At 39.2% G+C, this 19,037-nt stretch overlaps 2 protein-coding genes across 7 annotated transcripts in view; one reads left to right on the top strand and one right to left on the bottom strand.

The window, feature by feature from the left end:
* Nucleotides 1-63: 63 nt before the first annotated feature.
* ALDH5A1 (aldehyde dehydrogenase 5 family member A1) lies at nt 64-14,743 on the bottom strand. Its single transcript, XM_039325443.1, has 10 exons — nt 14,217-14,743; nt 12,334-12,417; nt 8,696-8,866; nt 7,797-7,913; nt 7,379-7,522; nt 5,017-5,160; nt 3,238-3,396; nt 2,932-3,101; nt 1,721-1,779; nt 64-643 (listed from the first exon to the last, which is right to left on the bottom strand). Exons 1-10 carry the CDS (start codon nt 14,556-14,558, stop codon nt 435-437), a joined length of 1,599 nt encoding a protein of 532 aa, XP_039181377.1. The 5' UTR covers nt 14,559-14,743; the 3' UTR covers nt 64-434.
* Nucleotides 12,424-19,037, top strand: part of GPLD1 (glycosylphosphatidylinositol specific phospholipase D1) — a 65,105-nt gene continuing 58,491 nt past the window's right edge. For 2 of the 6 annotated variants that reach the window (XM_039325442.1, XM_039325437.1), the window contains exons 1-3: nt 14,765-14,814; nt 16,507-16,707; nt 18,719-18,824. In XM_039325442.1, the coding sequence (XP_039181376.1) occupies nt 18,731-18,824 (94 nt within the window). In that variant the 5' untranslated portion in view covers nt 14,765-14,814; nt 16,507-16,707; nt 18,719-18,730. Of the gene's footprint in view, nt 13,449-14,764; nt 14,815-15,861; nt 15,899-16,506; nt 16,708-17,303; nt 17,476-18,182; nt 18,280-18,718; nt 18,825-19,037 lie in introns of those variants that run through there. The other 4 variants (XM_039325438.1, XM_039325439.1, XM_039325440.1 and 1 more) reach the window with 4 other exon arrangements.

The following is a 19,037-nucleotide window of genomic DNA, read 5'->3' as shown; positions in this document are numbered from 1 at the left end:
CACCATTTTTGGATGGAACCTTATAGGGTAGACAAGGCGGGTTGTATGACGTGTGTGAGTTTCGGCACCTTTTTTTTTTTTTTTTTTTTTGAAAAAAAGCACTGCACATATGAGAAAAAATTAGTAGCAATGCTGCCCTATTTGTTCCAAAAATATTAATACGGTCTTCCAAATTCTTCCAAAGGTCAACAGCACTTAGGATTTGTTTCCACATTAGGACCAAGATAGATAATACTAACATTTGTGATCACAATGTAAATATGAAGAACTGTTTTATATGTACTGACATAATTTCAAGTACAGACATTGCTACACGTAAACCTGATCACAGTTATTTTAGGAAAAGCGAAAAAAAAAATCCAAGTTAGCTTGCTAAGGAAAGCCAACGAAAGGCCAAAACTATAGTCCTAGTTTGTCTATTGTGCTAACAACGGCTATTGTAAACCTCCCAAACAAACATATTTTATTTCTAAGTACTCATCAATACCGTATTTAGAACCTTCTCTTCCTAGCCCGGATTGTTTGACCCCACCAAATGGACACTCCACAGAAGATATAATCCCTTCGTTAACGCCGACCATTCCAACTTCCAGCTTCTCAGCTACTCTCCAAATCTGGCCTGGGTCTTGAGAATAGAAATAGCCTGCAAGTGTGAGTAAAGGCACAGAAAGTAACTATAATGCCCAATGCATTTGAAAGCTTTACTAAAACACAAACACAAAAAGGCCAAATAAATCCTAGTGACAACCAGGAAGGCTCTCATATGTTCCAAACTCCTGCTGAAGAATAGAAAGACTAAAGTACCATTGCTGTCCTTCCTCTTTTTTTTTTTTTTCACAAGAAACAAGAAAAGTCCAATTATTTGCAATGTAACGGAATTAAAGGTTAGGACCATTCACTTGGCGACCATTCAAAGCCACAATGGACCCCCCCCTTCCCAAAAGGTACTTACAACTCAGATTTGGTCGGTCTGTTCTGATGGCCCCCTTCAGATTTTGGGTGCTTAGCAATCAGCCTGCATTTACAGCTGGCTGACGTGTTCCATGGTCATGTGACTGCAATTTATGGCTTTTTTGCCAGAAACCCCTCCCCCCCCTTGCTTCATGACTGTTGTATTCATTGCAGAAAAGTTTGGAAAATCAGGTGCAGTCATGACTTGGCATTACTTATGACTTAATTATGGTAGTAAGTCAAAGGAAAAGGTTAACAACTCTCTGTGGATTTTACTCTGCTAGTCCTTGATGACTATAAGGGGTGGTGCTCATCCCCCATTTCAAGGCCATTGAGGCAGCGCTATCTGAAGACATTTCCATGGTCATGTGGCCAGCATGACATCACAGAGTGCTGTTATACCTCCCCACCAAAGTGGTACCTATTTATCTACTTGCATTTGCATGCTTTCAAACTGCTAGGTTGGTAGGAGCTAGGGGTGGGAGCCCACCCTGTCATGTGGTGCTCAGGTTTTGAACCTGAGCCGCTGACTTTCCAGCCGACAAGCCCAGCGTCTTAACCACTGAGCCGCTGCACTGCCAAATAGTAAGTCAAGGACTACCTTTATTTCACACCAGCTCTACTAGTAGTCTGCATTTTTCTCATGTTTGGGAATTCAGTTAGCTACAACCTCAGAGATGCTAGTCAAAGTATGTATGAGTATGTATCATCTTGACTTCCTTGAGCATATCAATTTTTTCTACCCTACTAACTATTTAAAAGCACATACCTGCTAAACCCACATTGGCTGAATTTGCAATGGCGAGTGCTTCCTCCTCTGTATCAAATCTGAAAAAGTGGAAATATGACATCATTGGGTGAAAAAATAATTTATCCTAAAGTAAAGAAGCACATTGTGATATTCTTATACCGTTGCGTAATAGAAACTTCTACATTTCCCTATAAGATAATTTGGAAAAGCATACATTTAGATGAACTTGTTTATTTTGGAAAAGATCTGAAAATCTTGAAGATCTCTGGCTAGGGGAAAAGATCTAGGCCTACCCAAGAAAGTACACAGAGATACCTTCGTCTCATAGTCATTTAAAGATAGTTAAACAAATGACAGCTCTGATGTGGTACATTTATATGCAGAATTCCTCTATGAAAGAGAGAAGAAATAGCAACACATGAACATCTTCAGAAAAGTATCCCAGCAACATTCATTAATGCAAGATGCTTTTCCTTCCCTTTCATCTGGTCACAAAATTTGAAAAATGGAATGAGCAGCAAAATCTTACTTCACAGGCAAATTTTTCCAACCTTTCCTGGCTGTGATGATTCTAAAAAAATGTAACCATAACTGAACCATCACAGAACTAACAAAATCATTACATTTTCTCTAGAATCTTTAATTGCAGAATGGTTGGGAAGGATAATAGAATAACAGAAAGATTGCAGGGGGCAGAATGTGTGTGAGACAGGGAAAAGAACAGTATGCCAACAAGTGATTGAAAAAATATCTATCTCAAGAAATACACAGACCCATACGCACACAAAATGGGCTAATAACAACCCAGTTTCCTTTCCAATATGTTTTGTGGCAAAATAATAAGTGTACTGTTTCACTGATTTTATTGCAAAATCTTTTATTCTTGTTAGCTGCCCAGACTCTTGGAGAGGCATGCAGAATACAAGTCTAACAACATATTGTTATTCATAGAGGAAGATTTCTGACAGCAATTTAATGATCTGAGATGATTACATAGTTACTGTATATGCCGCCGTATTAGGCGACCCGGCGTATAAGATGACCCCCGTCTTTATAGCCGGGCCGCATTCCTAGAACGTCGTCTTATACGCCGGAAACTACCAGTATTTCCGGCGTATAAGACGACTCGGCGTATAAGACGACCGTCTTTGGCGCTGATTTCAGCGCTCGCGGAAGTCGTCTTATATGCCGGCATTTACAGTATCTGTTTGAAATGCTTAATGACTTACTTGATAACTGGAGCCAAAGGCCCAAAAGTCTCCTCTTGTGTACATAACATATTTGTTGACACATTGCAAAGCAGAGTTGGCTCAAAGAAATTTTTCCCATAACTGTGCCTTTTTCCTCCGGTAATTATGGATGCACCTTGGGACACTGCGTCATCAATGTGACTTTCAACCTAAGAATGCATCAAACTTAGGACAAGCTCTTAATTCAAAGTAAAATGTTGTAGTAAATGTTATTGTATAACAGCAAATAATAAACATGACTTTGGTACGCATTTTAACCATTTTTCTTTCATAAATAATTCTTACTTTTTCTACTGCTCTTTCATTAATTAATGGCCCTTGGGTAGTCCCTTCATCAAATCCATGGCCAATACATAGTTCCTTCTCAATGGCTTGGGCAAACTTCTTGACAAATTCATCATGGATTCCTTTCTGCACCAAGAAGCGGTTTGCGCATACACAGGTCTGGAAGGTAAGCAGGACGGGGTCTCTGTGAACAACAGCTGAAATATCTAGAAATTAGAATTATACAACTCTTCCCCATTCATCCTTAGTGTATCTCTTATTTTGTTCATCTTTCATCCAAAATATGGAAGCCATTTAATTATTATGGGTTGTTAGCATACGCGACTTGGGAATTAGAAGCTTACAGATAGCAATTTACATGTTTTCATAAAGTTTCTATGTAATTCTTTCATCTGCTTATTCAAAAGATGCTATTTCAGCATATCATTCTTATATTTTAGCTTCAATAGCAGTACAGATTAGCCTTTCCCAACCGGGATTCTGCCAAATATGTCAAAATTGCAAAAACGGCAGCCCCACATATAGGTGATTAAGATCTTCCAATTTCTTAATAGTCTGGGTCAATTTTTCTCATAAAGTCAAATTCCAAGCTCTCAATAATTTTTGCCCTAACAATTCTAAGCTGTAACCTCCAAAGAAGATGCAGATAATAGGAATATTATCAAAATTTGATGCAACAATTATTTTCAACAAACAAAGAAGCAAAAGGATTTTTCAGTTTTTAAACGTTATTTCATTGATAAAATATAAGATCCCCTCACAAACTGCTGGGTATATACTGCCCATTCCTCCACATCGTCTTCATCACACTGGAGAAGATATGACAATATTCTTATAGGAGTTAAATGCTCCCGTAGTAATTTAAGCAAAGGCTGAGTACAACTGCAATAGCTAGGTTCACATGAAATGCAAAGTAAAAACCTAACAAACTATGCTATTTATTTAATTTATATTTTATTTATATCCCCACCCATCTCATCGGAGACAATTCTGGGTGCTTACAAACATTAAAACTAGTACACATTAAAATAATAAACAATAAATAAACACAGTATTAGATACTGTTAAAAGATGAGGAGAGGGGCACACAAAACACATGGAGAGAGGTGGTGTCTTTCCTAATCCAATAGTCGCCTCCACTGTGATACTCTCCCATTGGAGCCCCAAGCTAACTGGCAGACCCAGATCTTTAGGCTCTTATGGAAGATCAGGAGAGTTGGAGCCAACCTCAGTCCAGGGGCCAAGATATTCCAAAGGACAGGCGTGATGGCAGAAAACACTCTTCTCCTGGACCCTGCCGGCTGGAATGCTCCGGCTGACAGGGACTGCCGCATGCCGCCTCGCTGGCGAGGGTGGAGCAGGCCAATCTCAGTGGGACGAGACGGTCGCTCAAGCAGCCTGGACCCATGCCATGAAGGGCTTTAAAGGTGATTGCCAACACCTTGAATTGCACTTGGATGCATACCAGCGGCCAATGCAGCTCATGGAACGGTGGGCCACCCAAGGAAATGCCTGTGTTGCCGTATTCTGCACTTAATTGTAGCTTCTGAATACTCTTCAAAGGTATACTGGCCTATTATACTTGTGCCGTTAAGATCCTAGTGAAAAAGTTTTACTCGTTGCCATTAAGTGAATTGCATACAAATTTAAATAATAAATATTATTGATACTATTTTCCTCAAATGTAAGAAGCAATCAAAACTTAACAAGGTTTTATGTAGCTCCATGCTTAGCGGGGAAAAAAGGTTCACAAGATTAAACAAAATAAGACAAGCTCACCTGCCCTGAATTTCTGTATTTAGAAATTAAAGCTCCAGCAACTGCTTTGTCTACGTCAGCACTGTCAAAGACTATGAAAGGAGCATGTCCTCCGAGCTCCATGGAAACCCGCTTTATCGTGCCAGCAGCATGGTGTAGCAATACCTGTAAGTATAACAGCAGACATGAAAAGCTAATTACTCTAAGAAGAATATTTTCCTAAAACCAATGTTACAACTACCAGTTTCTTAAATTACCAGTTTCTTAAATAAATATCCATTTAAATCTTGGATAGACCAGTGTTCATTTTCATATTATAGCTCATATGCTGTGCTTGTGTGCACTTGGATCCCTTAATCTGCCCCAATCCTATTTGATTAGAAAGACATGCTGATTTTGTAGCTCGCAGGATCCTGAACCAGTGAAAATTTTAGAGGGTATAGTATGAGAAACTACTCAGGATGGGGAAAGTGGTCTGAATCAAGATTTTTTCAAACAGCTACGTGGAACCTTAGGGTTCTGCAAAAGCTCAATGGGTTCTATGAGAGACCAAAAAAAGAGTTCACTAATGTTCTACCACTAAAGCTTTGCCGCTTGATCGAGGAAGTTCCACTTGTTTTAAATAGTAACTTTTAATCCAGATTAAACATTTTCGAAAACCCCAATTAATTAATCTTAAATCAATCAACAGGGATTATGCTTCTTAAAGGTTGAATTTCAAGAAATGAGTTTAAATGCATGCATTCTGAAATTTTTTAAGGCAAATACTCAAAGCCACAAATTAGTTGCTCCAAAAGGTATCCGTTAAACCAGGGGTAGGCAACCTTGGTTCTTTTATGACTCGTGGACTTCAACTCTTAGAATTCCTGAGCCAGCTTGGCTGGCTCAGGAATTCTGGGAGTTGAAGTCCATGAGTCATAAAAGAGCCAAGGTTGCCTACCCCCTGCGTTAAATCAAGTCATGAATTTTCTCCAACCTCTTCTCTAGCAGTGGTTTTAGGAGGCGTTTATATTTTCTTCTTGTCTGTGCATGTGTGCATTTTTGCTTTCTGCTCATGCTGTGTCAGCACATGCATGTGTATGCTGGGAAACAAAGGGCAGAGGGGGCATATGCTATACTCTAATCCAGTGTTTCTCAACCTCAGTAACTTTTAAGATACGTAAATGTCAACTCCCAGAATTCTCCATTCAGCATTCTGGGAATTGAAGTCCACACAGTTTAAAGTTTCTGAGGTTGAAAAATACTTATCTAGATTATGTGATCTAGAAGGAGGGGCTCAGAATTCCAAGCTGCTGCCCAACTGCATTGTGGGAACTTTTTCTAGCAAGATTACCCTGCAGCCTCCATAATTTTTGAATTTAATACATTTTTTTTCCTGGTTTCTCCACTCTCTCCTCTTTTAGTCTTTTAGTTTTAGGAAAGTTATCCTGTTAATGGACAGTGTCCTGCCTTTGTGACATTAAAGGATACATTTAGTCTATTTAAATATACATACTTTCATTTACATATTTTTCCAACTTTCTGTGGGGTTGAAAGGAAGAAAAACAAGACAAGAATAAATTTCCTACTTTAATAGGAAATCTTAATTAGACTCGATATGACTGATAACATTTACATAAATTACATTTTTCCTGAGACAAGACTTCAAGTGTCATAAAAGTCTTGATATTAATATACCAAAATTTAAAATTATTCCCTTAGTGCTTTTCCTCCCAAATGAGTAATTCTTTCATATGTGAAAAAAGCTTGATGGCCTAGAGCAGATTTCCGTGATTTGATATTTTTCATATCCGTGGAACATCAAATCTCTAGCCAACATTACCCATGGCTTTGAAGTCTGCAAGAGGGGGCTGGTGAAGGAAATGGGCATTGTGACCTTGTAATAAAATGTCCACTTTTTATGTTCTTGTGAACAGACTTGAGACTCAACTATGAAGGGTATGTGCTGTGATGTCGCAATGTACGCAATGTCGTTCGGGCTTCATCATGGCTACCTGCTGCACTATAGGCAAGTATGTTGCAAGAGGTTCATTGCATCTGGAGATCAGCAAGCTGGGAACAGGTGGGGCAGGGCATGTAGAAAGTTATGACAATGCTTGAAGAATGAACAGATTCTACAAACCTTTCCAAGACAGCTGAACTATGGAAATTGTTAACATTTATTTAAAAATGGTTAGCAGTGTTCCAAAAATACTTTAGTTACAACTTTGTGAAGATTAAAAAACCTAGAGCAGGGGTCCTCAAACTTGGCCACTTTAAGACTTGTGGACTTCAACACCCAGAATTCCTCAGCCAGCCATTTGAAGTCCACAAGTCTTAAAGTGGTCAAGTTTGGGGACCCCTGACCTAGAGTATAACACTTGAAACACGTGAATCTGCATACCTTTCCTGTAGTTGTTGAGCCAGTAAATGAGATTTTGGCTACCAAGGGATGAGTACAAAGCACCTCTCCAACAGCTGCTGCCTGTTGTCTGGAACATGGAACAACATTATATACTCCGGCAGGAATTCCAGCCTGATTTGCAAGCTGCGGTGAGAAATAATTGGCGGGAGAGTCACAGATCTGGATACTTGCATTAAAAACATGTATCCCGTATTAAAATATTGTCACAACAGCATCCAACAGTTCTTATTTAAGAATTTTATGGTAAAAAATTATCTCTGGCGTATCATATTATTGCTTTTTTACTGTATTTGTATTGGGCTTTTATCTTTATAAGCAACTTAGGAGTGACTGAGAGCGAGCTGGGCAGCCATATAAAAGTTTCATAAATAAATAAATATCAGTACAAAAACCTTACCTCGGCTAGTGCTAAGGCAGATAAAGGTGTGTCTTCAGCTGGCTTCACTACTACTGTACAGCCAGCTGCCAAAGCAGCACCTACTTTCCGGGTAATCATAGCGCTTGGAAAATTCCACTGTAGCGAAAAGATACACACAAGTTTAATATCAACAGAATTAGGGGCACACGGAAATAATCGGCAAGTCCTAAAATTTCTAGCCAAAATACCAAGAAAAAGATAATAAACTTAATCTCCCATCTACTATTGGAAGTAACAATATTCTGGAAATCATTGGCTGTCCTGCCCTGCATAGTTGCGCCCGCTTTTTACTGTAATTAATGACCTGTGAAAGCAGATTCTCCAAATATCTCCAAATAGACCTGTTTGAAAAAGTCAGAGATTTCTGGGTCTGGCCTGTTATGTGCGTTTAAAGGAGGCCAAAAAGAATCTGATTCTAAACACTCTTTTAAGTTTTGATCACATGACCACGGGGATGCTGCAAAGCATAAAAAGTGATAAGTCACTTTTTTCAGGGCTGCTGCAACTTTGAACATTCACTAAATGAACACTTGTAAGTCGAGGGCTATCCGTATTTAGATTTATATGAGAAATACGAAGTTCTGAATTGGATAGAAATCAGTGCAAGCTGAATCAGGCTCTACTTGAATTCATCAATTCATATCTTCCGATTGCACATCCTGTTATGTAAACCTAGAACAGCTGGAATGAGATAATCTGAGAGTTGCCAGAGATTCTAAGTTTCAATGGTCAGCCTACGTTCTCTCTGCCACTCAGTGTTTGTTTACATTACAAAGTACCAAAACTAGAGTCTTTTCTGGGAAAGCCCCTTGTTTCTGGAATCCCTTCCTCTCTTTAAGTGGATCCCTAGTCTGATTTCAACAAAGCAGCCAACTCACAGGTGTAATGATGGCTGCAACTCCCACAGGCTGCTTCAAAACAAGGACTCTCCTGTTTTTTGCTGAAGGTGGAATAATATCACCATAAATACGCCGGGCTTCTTCAGCAAACCATTCCAAGAAAGAAGCTGAATACAAGATTTCCCCTTCGGCTTCCTTCAGTGGTTTTCCCTGTGATACATTCAGAACAAATAAATGAACACAGTCAAACATCTCTTCTTAAAAAAATAATTATTAATACTTTTCATTCCATTGTGCCTCCATTTAAAAATGTTTATTTTCATTGTTGTTTACTCCATATGATCAATCTGGTACATCTTTTAAATAGAGAGTTCTCCCCCTCCCCTTTTTTTTCTGTACATTGGAATAGTTGCCTGTCCATTATAAATAACAAGATATTGATGCAAGTATCTGGAGCAAGTATGAAGGCTTATATGAAGTAGCTTTTTTATTTTTAAATAAATAAATAATAGTGAATGCAAAATGGACATTCTTTTTGCTTTACTAGTACCTTATTAACTTTTCTAACCTCAAAACTAATGAACAAGCACATCTGTATCCAATTTCACCTTATATAAGGAAACTTTATCTCAGGACCTGTGATTTTACACTTTTGTCAGATTTATTTCAATTTTTGCATTTAATCTTTAATTTAAAATATAAACAAAATGCCAAGATTAAAAAGTTGAACAAAAAAGGCTTTAAATCTAAAATATGTGATAGAAATGAGAAAAAGAGTACAAAAAAAAATCACAGGCAAAAAAATATATCATTTGCCAAGGTACACAAATTAGAAACCTTTATCTTTGTACCATGGGTTCCAAAGACAAGTTCACACATTGAGCAAGCAACAATTTGCTCAGTGAAAATTCAATCAATGAACTTCAATACACTAACCTGAAAACTATGATTTATAATTTGTGGTGACTGGATTTATACTATATTTATCACACAAGACCCGAAGCAATCAAATCACATTATAGCTATATACAGTATGCCAGGGGTGTCAAACTCAATTTCATTGAGGGCCGCATCAGCATTGCGGTTGCCCTCAGGGGGCCGGGTGGGTGCAGCCTACTGGGTGGGCGTGGATGGAGTGGGTATGGCCTACTGGGTGGGTGTGGCCAGCTCTACACCGTTCACGTCAAGGGTGTCTGTGAGGGCCTGGGCAGGAGTGGGACAGATCTGAGGGTCTCTGGCAGAAGGAGGTGGGACCAGGGCAAGTGCCAAGGCATGGTCCACTGGAGGAGCCTCACTGTTCCTCTCAGGCCATGCGGGGGGGCGGCTTATGGAGCTAAGACTGAATGCGTTTCAGTATAGATGGCCACCACAAAATTGTACATTGGCTCCCGGCTGGTCTGGGCCAGGGCCAAGGCAGAGGGGGCTGTTCCCTCACTGTTTCCAGGATGGCTTCGCGGGCCACATGAAACCACTTCGCGGGACGCATCCGGCTCCCGGGCCTTGCGTTTGACATGTCTGCAGTATGCAATGAAAGACCCTAGCCCATGGAGTCTTTGTATTCTTTGGCTAGCCAGGTAATTAAATGTCGGTAAGTAAACCACCAAGCTTAGGGAGCACAAAGGACTCCACAGTTTAGCTTGAGCTATATATATATTCTCTTATATTAGAACCTAACCCAATTCTTTTCTGTAAGCATCTTGTCTCTTAGGCTGTTTCCTTCTGGCTGAAATAACCATTTATTTGCCTGAATAAAAAGGAGGAAAAAAACACCCCTTGATGAGATGGTTTGCAAGGAATAACCCTCTAACAGAGGAAGGATTAAGCAAGGCATGCCATTTCTGTGTTGTAAATATCTGGATGATCACCAGATGGCAGCAAAATGACCACATTTTCACCACATTTTTTAACCAGATCTTTAATTCTACGTTTTACTGAATTTTTGGATAAAAGCAGCAAACTCACTTGTTAAACCCACAATGTAATAAGGTTCCATGCAGGCGGCATTAACATTTCGCCAACACTGTATGGATAATCTATCTCAGCTATTAATTTGGAAACATTATATGACGGTGACACAAAGTAATTACTAGAAGGATATATAGAAGTGCATTTTCCACTCCTTTCTTTTAGTAGGAGTCACTTCTTTTTCTTACATAGGAAAAATCTGAGGGCTTACTTGCAAATTCTGATGGCTGCATTCCCAAGTGATTTCCAGTTTTGATGATTTCATGGTGGTTACCTCATTGGATAGTTCTGTGTGACAGATTACCCACAAAGGTATGTGATTATTGCTACCTACACTTAATGAAACTAAACTTTAAATAGCTGTCAATAGATTTCTGATCCAAGAGGTTTTAGCTACTTATTTCTAATACTTTACACAAAGTTTTGAATGTTTTTATCAGTTGCATATCCTATAGCATTCTTCAAGCCTTTTTATTCCTATTCAAACTGAAATTATTTTTTAAATCTTAGTTAACCTAAAAAACTGTACAGGTGGTCCTTTTTATTTGTGGTTTCGTGTATTTTGACCCTTTTTTTCTGTTCTCTTATTTTATTTGCTACTTTTTTTAAGGCTTAGGTCATCTGATTGCCAATAGTTAGAGCTCTCCTTTTACAAGATTGCTGGAAAAATCACAGCTGGAAAACTCTGGTTGGAGACAAAAGAGTGGGATTATTTGTACATTTTCCAAGGACTGTTATTTTATATTTTACAAGGATCGTGCCAGGCCCCAAACCACACTTTAGGAAATACTAATCCAGAGAGCAATTTCAGCCCTGCTGACTCCCAACATGCCACTGTCAGCTCACTCAGCAAACAGATAATATAAGTAACAGCTATTTCCATTACCTTCCAGTTGCCCCATTTAGGGTTTCCTGTCTGCAAGGCCCAGGAGGTTTTTTGCCTATGTTATTCTGGCTACACTGCCGTTCCTATTTTTTCCTCCATCTATTCAAACAATATATATTGGAGATGGCTGTTGTATTGATGGCAGATTCCACTTCCCCCCACCTCACTCTCTGCATTCCTCCATCTTTTTATTTTATGTTCTATTACTTTACTTCTGTACTGTTAACACTCCTTTTCTTTTTCTTCCTTATTATTGTAAGCTGCCTAGAATGGCCCCATGGCAAGATAGGCAGCAAATAAATTTAACCTAAGAAATAAATATAAAAGAAATGTTAACGTGGCCCCCTATTTCTTTTGTAGCATCCATTTATTTCTTAAGCCCTTGGTATTGAATCACTTGGCTAACAAATTTTGATTCAAAAAATTCCATAATATTAGAAGATTAGCTGCTTAGAAGCAATAGGCTTCACTTTTAACACTGCCCTTAATTCCATTTTGATGGTACAGAACAATAACATGGGCTGGAATCACACAAGACTAAATAAGATTCAATGTGTTTGGCAAGCACTGCCGCTACCTTAGTACATTGTCTATGTGCTATGCTATAATGTGGTTTGTTTTGGTTTAATGTATTGTGGGAATATAGCTGCTATATTTTATGAACCAGGATATATAATTTAGAATATAGTGCAAACACAAGCAAGGAAGAACATTTGAATTCCGTCTATTGGTTGCTTCAATCTTTCTTCTAAGCAAAACTGTACTCAGCAAGCTAAGTTTCATGCCTGCAGCCTCAGTGGAAGATTTTTCTTCTTTGTATACTTACATTTTCTGCTGTAATGATCCTTGCAAGCTCATCTTTATTCTCTATCATCAAATCATACCATTTACGAAGCAAAACCGCTCTATCCTGAATAAAAAATAAAATTGTACTATAGAAGAATCTTTGTAAAATTTGAAAACAAAAGCAAATTTGTCTAAATATAATTGTAACTTAGAGTCTTACTTTATTCAATTATGATCATTCCAAATCTATCAAGTAGATCAAAGTTTATTCCTAAAACTAAAAGCAGATTTTAATACATGAGCCCCATAGTCAAGCATCTTCAGTAGCTACATTTTACATTATCCCACCTGTAGTTAATTTAAGCAGTTTACTCAGTTAATTTAAAGTCTGAATTTTTTTGACTCACTGAGTTTGCATCATAAGCAATTTGTAATTAAAAAGTCATTGATTAGTTTATAGTACAGTAGATCTACTGTACTGTACAAACACAGGCCAAGTGAGGTCTGAAACAATGCAAGAGGTGGAAAGATACTTTGTGTAAAAAAACAGACAAAATAATTAACATTTTAAAAGCATCCAAGAGTATTCCAAGATATTCAGAGGAAAATGCTATGCATGTCTATGCAGAAGTAAGTCTGACTTAGTAAAGAATTTACTCGTTTTAGGCTCCAGAATGTAAAAAAAAAATGCCCAAAAATGTCTACAGGAAGTTCAAATCATGAAAGTGTTCACACTGCAAACCCCGTCCCTTTTGTACAAATGTGGTGATACGTATACGAAACGAGCAAGTTTGTGGAACAATGATCCAACATTGCTGATGAAAGATTTTGATCCTGCAGGTACCCCTGGAGAGTAAATGGCTTTTTATTTAGAGACTGGATAAAACACAATTTGAAACTATATAAACATATGAATACATGATTTAGAAATAAGAATCCATTAAAGCTGAAAACTAGGGAAATACCTTGTATTCTTCTAATGGGCCTTTGCAGTCTATCATCACGCTATTTACATACCAGAAACATATAAATATTACACGTGTTCCTTTTATCTTGTACAAAGTACATGTCCCAATTTAGTTAACAAGTAAGCCAAGAAACTGCTATTACAGCAATTTCTTTCACTGACTCTGCAAACTGGATTTTAATCTACTGGTGAGTACGGCATATCTGATTTTTTAAATCCACAATCCAACCACAGGACCATACCAGTTTATCTAAAGTTATGGGTGCTCCATCCGTGGAGGCTTTTGAGAAGAGACTGGATAGCCATTTGTCTGCTATAGGGTTTCCTGGTTGAGCAGATGGGTTGGATTAGAAGATCTCCAAGGTCCCTTCCAAATTTGTTATTCTGTTATTTTCTGAATACAACTAGCACAATTTGGAAAAAAAAATTAACTCCAGATACCAGATATTATTACGACTGAATACCCCTGCAGGGTGTCTGCAGGGCTGATGGGGAGAAATGACAACATCAGCTTTGACATCAGCATATACATCTGGATGTTTCCATCAGATGTTCTGACATAAAGCATAACAGCAGCATTGGTGTACAGTAATGACTAATTGATGACTCTGCCATTGCTTTGGAGGCGAACCTGTGGTTTGCTATAGAGGCTGCAGATAAAACACACTTATTAGAAAGTGAACACGTTATGCTGAATTTGAATCAACCTGCAAAGAGCTATTCGGGAAGACTAGGTAGCGCGTGGCTAATTAGAAGCCAGCATTCTGCACACGTGCAGAAACCCGACTGACTGAAACCATCCCCGGGCTCTCAGATCGCTTGCTTCCTGGGAAGCATTTCTTTCCGCACCCCGCATCCCCTGCCTTCCCAATTTGCTTATCGCACCCCACCCCCCACCTCCTCTCCTGCAGCCTCTCGTTAGCCGGGACGCCGCCGGGCGCCTTCTCTTCGCTCACCTTGGCAGAAGCTGCGCTCCAAGCTGCGCCGGCTTCGTAGGCGGCCTTCACCGCGGCCTCCGTCTCCGCCACACCGCAGTCCGCTACCTGGAGGAGTTCCGTGCCGGTGGCCGGGTCCCGCACGGGGAAAGTGGCTGCCGCCTGGAGCCAGCGGCCTCCCACGAAGCCTCCAGAGCGCGCCAGGGAAGCAGCCCCAGTGGCGAAGCCTGGGCCGGTACTTCTCAGCCGGCTAGGCGACGGGCTCGCCATAGTCGGCCTGGCCTGCAGCAGGGACCGGGGACTGCGGCAGGAGCGGTGGGCCAGCAACCCCCGGAAATGCGGCCACGCAATCCTCGCCGCCATCGTCCTTCCCCTCCATGGAAGGCGGAGCGCGGGGCGGGCGAGCGCAAAGGGCTGGTGAACGTCCCTGAGGAGCGCGGCGACCCTTTGAGCTCCTCCGCTGCATAGCAAGCGGTGGCCGTAAAGGAGTCGGCTAGGCTGCCACAAAGAGGAAGGGGTCAACTTATTTTCCAAAGCAACAGAAGGCAAGACGAGAAACAATGGATGGAAACTAATCAAGGGGAGAAGCAACCTGGAATTAAGGAGAAACTTCCTATCAGTGAGGACAATTGATCGGTGATACAGTTTGCCTGCAGGAGTTGTGGGTGCTTCATCAATGGAGCTTTTTAAGAAGAGACTGGATAGTCACTTGTCTGAAATGGTATAGGGTCTCCTGCTTGAGCAGGGGGCTGGACTAGAAGACCCCCAAGGTCCCTTCCAGCTCTATTTTGATTCTGATTCAGGCTGGAGGAGCCACAAAAACCCAGGAGTATGCTCTCCTGGGAATAAGAGCCTCTCAACTCAGTGGGGTATACACACATTGATAGAGATAATGCCATTTACATGGTGGTACTCAGGATGGCTTAAACTTTAAAGTCACCCAGTGATCTGATTGTCATGAACTCTCCCTCTGGAGCTGGCAGTTACAGTCACTCTACTGTTTTATATGGGATTTAATTATGCTAAGCGGTCATGCCGCTGTAATTTAATCAACACGCATCTGTACAGGCAGTTTAGGAGGAACCATTTCTGATGGTCATTGGGAATTTTTTCTGGTGGAAGAAATATCTCTGCTGAGAGAAGTCTGCACTTCAGAAGAGTAATACTGATCCAGTTATTTTGGACTTGTCATTGGTTCTCAGTGCAAGACTATTAATATTAAAGGGAATCTCTGAGGGAGATGTGCAGTTAAGAAGTATGAAATACAAACAAAACAAGCCTCCCATACGCTATATTTAGCTATTAGAGAAAGGATGCAAAAGGATGGGGCACAAATGCAAACATCTTTAAAAAGTACTTTTACGGCATGTTAACAGCTCATATTTTTTCCTGCCATGTGCTTTTAGAGAATGAAGCCGTCTTGATCAGGACAATCACTGAAATATGAGCCAACAGTATGGCAGGAGCCAAAAAAGCGAATTCAATCCTAGATTGAATTAACAGAGGGATAGAATCAAGATCACATGAAGTATCAGAATAACTTTATAAAGCCTTAATAAAACCACAGTTAGAATACTATATCCAGTTTTGGTCACCATATTATAAAAAAGATGTTGAGACTCTGGAAAGAGTGCAGAAAAGAGTAACAAAGATGATTAGGGGGCTGGAGGCTAAAATTAATGAAGAATGGTTACAGGAATTGGGTATGTCTAGTGAAAAGAAGGACAAAGCAGTGTTTCAATATTTGACAGGCTGCCACAAAGAGGGATCCATATATTTTCCAGAGCACCAGAATGCAAGACAAAAAGCAATGCTTGAAAACAAATCAAGTAGAGAAGTAATCTGGAAAAGAAATTTCCTAACAATAAGGACAATTAATCAGTGGAATGACTTGCCTTCAGAGGTTGTGGGTGCTCCATCACCAGAAGCTTTTTAAATGGACAGCCACTTATCTGGAATGGTAGGGTCTCCTGCTTGAGCAGGGGGTTGGATTAAAAGACCTCCAAGGTCCCTTCCAACTCTGTTATTCTGCTATCCTGATTGTAAATCTATGTGGTGAGAGCATAAATTATGAGCAATTTAGTCCAGGGAAAACAAACATGCAGAAATACAGATGGGAAAGATTATTAACTTGGCCATTCAAATATAGATCTGTAATAATATAGCTGTCCTTATGCATCAATGAGCTGATTAGTATACATAATGTGATTTAATAAAATAACAAATAGCATTGTATTTTGCTGTTAAACCTCTTAATAAATTTGTGCTTTGAAAACTTTCATTTGATTGAGAATGCCCTCTTAAATTCCAGAAATTAAATGTCCCCAAGAAGTTTAAATGATTCATCATTATAAGTTGCCGTTTTCTGTTGCCAACGGAGAATTGGATCCAGCATTTCTTTCTGATCACTCATTTGCCACATTGGATCATGGAGTTGGATCGTGACTATGCAATGAGGAGGGGACTGGACTTAACTTCTCTCTTCTGAGTCCTCCCCATCCAAAAGACATTGGTGTGTAAATCCAGTTTATGATTCAGTGTATTGAGCAATAGATGGTTTAACCTTAGATACATTGGTATATGAATCCACAAAGAGGAGTGATGAAAGGATGAAGCAGTTGTTCTGCCATTCTCCACAATAGTTTAAGTGGTCAGGGAGGAAGAAACAATATGGCAGGGTCCATTATACCTCTTATGCTCTTTAACATTTATACAAAGGTACTGAATGAGGACATTTTAAGAATTTGGAATTATTGGACCAATCTTTTGGTCTCAGGGTATTTAAAGCTATTTCTCTGGGTCCGCACAGACTACTGAAGTGGTATCTAGATTTGATAATGGTCTGGATAAGGGCCAATAAACCAAAGTTTCAAATGGTCTTAGTGGCATGGATAATATTAGTCATGGTTATTTTGCAACAAAAATGATCTTACTGTGGTCATCCATGCTCTCGTCGTTGCCACAAAGATGACTTAGAAATTCTGTGTAGAATGTTGACAGTACAATGCAATTCATTCAAATATTAAAAGAATTCCAATCAGAAGAACAGCACTGTTGCCTTATTTTACTTTTTTAGTCAGTTTAAGGTGCTATTTCTTTCATTTCTAGCTCTTTGGAACAACTTTGGAACCAACTTGTCGTGCCAAGCTTTGATTTAAGAACTTCCAAAATGGCATTGTTCCAAATTCCTCCCATGCAGGAAGTGCGATTTTAAAGCAAATAATTTCACTTTGGGAGAACCTCAGTTTTGGAATCTTTTCTTCCTCAAAAGATTCAGCAAGTAACACCTTCTTTATAATCTTGTCAGCCTCCAGTTAAAATGGATCTGTTTCCAGGCATTTCAATTTATATAATCTCTCACTCTGGCTTTATCATTGTACTTGTCACTGAAAAGCTTATTGTTCCTTTAAATCATGCTTACTGAATACTTCTTGTACCATTATTTGTTTTTTAAACAAATTATTGTGTTTATGCACTATGTTACCAATGGTTCTGGTATTACATGATGAAAGTTGTAGACATATTTTAAATAGGCAAAATAAGTGGGCAGAGGCAGCTGCTGATAAAAATGATATAAAACTGTGGGTTCAAATTTCACCCCACACTTGGCAGAGAAAAGCCAAGGGGTGGGGGTGGGGAGGTGGGATGGAGTGAGGGACTTCTTGGCTTGGATTCCCTCCTTCAGTATTTTCCAGACTTTTCTAGCATTTTGAAATGAGAAACGATTGCTGTTTAATATGAATTACTGCATTTATTGCAGAACTGCATTAACAGCACTTAGTTTTTATTCCTTTATTAACCCATGAATCAAGATATATATAAGCTGCTATCACGCAGACCTCTTGCTCGTGGGCAGTTTATCTCATAGTGAGTAAAATAAGCACTGCATCATTGCATTAGTGGAAAAACGGAAGGCAGATACAGTCATTTCAACTTTGCTTTTTTTCAAAAAGATGGATATTGTTTGGTAATATTTTTTTGATACAGATACCATATTTGGCAAGAGAGGCTTCCAGATGTTCATTTTATTATGTAAACACACAACTCCTAATTTTAACGCAGATAAGATCTGCCTTTAAGGCAGGTAAGATCTTGTATTTTTAACCTGTTATATTTGTCTTTAGCTTCTCCTTTATTTTATATGACAGAAACTCCATTAAGCAATGACTTTTAGTTGAAGCAGAGGAGCTATCCAGCTGGAGATAACTCTTGATTGGCTAAATAATCGAATTAGAAGAGAGATTTTTTAAAGCGTTCATTTCAATAACAGTTCACCTTCTCCATTTTAGGCATGATTTGACTCATTACCAATGAATAAGGGATTTTAGGTTTTTTTTAGTCTAATTCTTGTCGGTAAAATAAAATAATCTGTTAGCTAGCTTATAGAAATGGGGAATTGAATTTCAAGCATGAGACCTCAGTGCCATTGTCATATTTGATTTAGAACTGTAGTCTACTTTCATGTTTCAAAGGTTGCAATCTTCCTACTGAACACATCTTCAAAATTGTGGTTTTTACTACAGATTATCAGTGGCATGGAAGCTTTCAGGAGTTGGTTGATTCTGGCTGTACTTTGCAATTTTTGGGAAAGAATTATACCATGTGGCCTGTCAACACACATTGAAATAGGTAAGCTATTAGTAGTAGTAGATAAACAGTAGTAGTAATAATGATAGAATAGAGGACAAAGAATTGGAGAAAATCACAAAGTATCAAGATCTAAAAATCTAAACATGTACTATAGTCTGCGCTTTAGTTGCTTGTTTTGACTACATATTTAGAATCCTTTGGAAAAACATTGGAAAAGCAGAAGCTGTTCTGCTTTCCTAGGTTGCTGTAATA

The sequence above is a fragment of the Crotalus tigris genome, unplaced genomic scaffold, assembly GCF_016545835.1.
Source record: "Crotalus tigris isolate CLP2741 ecotype Arizona unplaced genomic scaffold, ASM1654583v1 scf7180000024337.5909745, whole genome shotgun sequence".
Taxonomy (NCBI): Eukaryota; Metazoa; Chordata; class Lepidosauria; order Squamata; family Viperidae; genus Crotalus; species Crotalus tigris.
Note: the sequence above shows the minus strand (reverse complement) of the source record. Positions and strands in the feature narration are given on the sequence as shown.

Excerpts from the sequence above, each read along its gene's own strand:
- ALDH5A1 (XM_039325443.1), bottom strand. The coding sequence starts at position 14,558 with ATGGCGGCGAGGATTGCGTGGCCGCATTTCCGGGGGTTGCTGGCCCAC. Across the intron at positions 12,418-14,216 it reads GGAGCGCAGCTTCTGCCAAG|GATAGAGCGGTTTTGCTTCG; the intron begins GTGAGCGAAGAG and ends TTTTTTATTCAG. Across the intron at positions 8,867-12,333 it reads GGATCATTACAGCAGAAAAT|GGAAAACCACTGAAGGAAGC; the intron begins GTAAGTATACAA and ends AATGTATCACAG.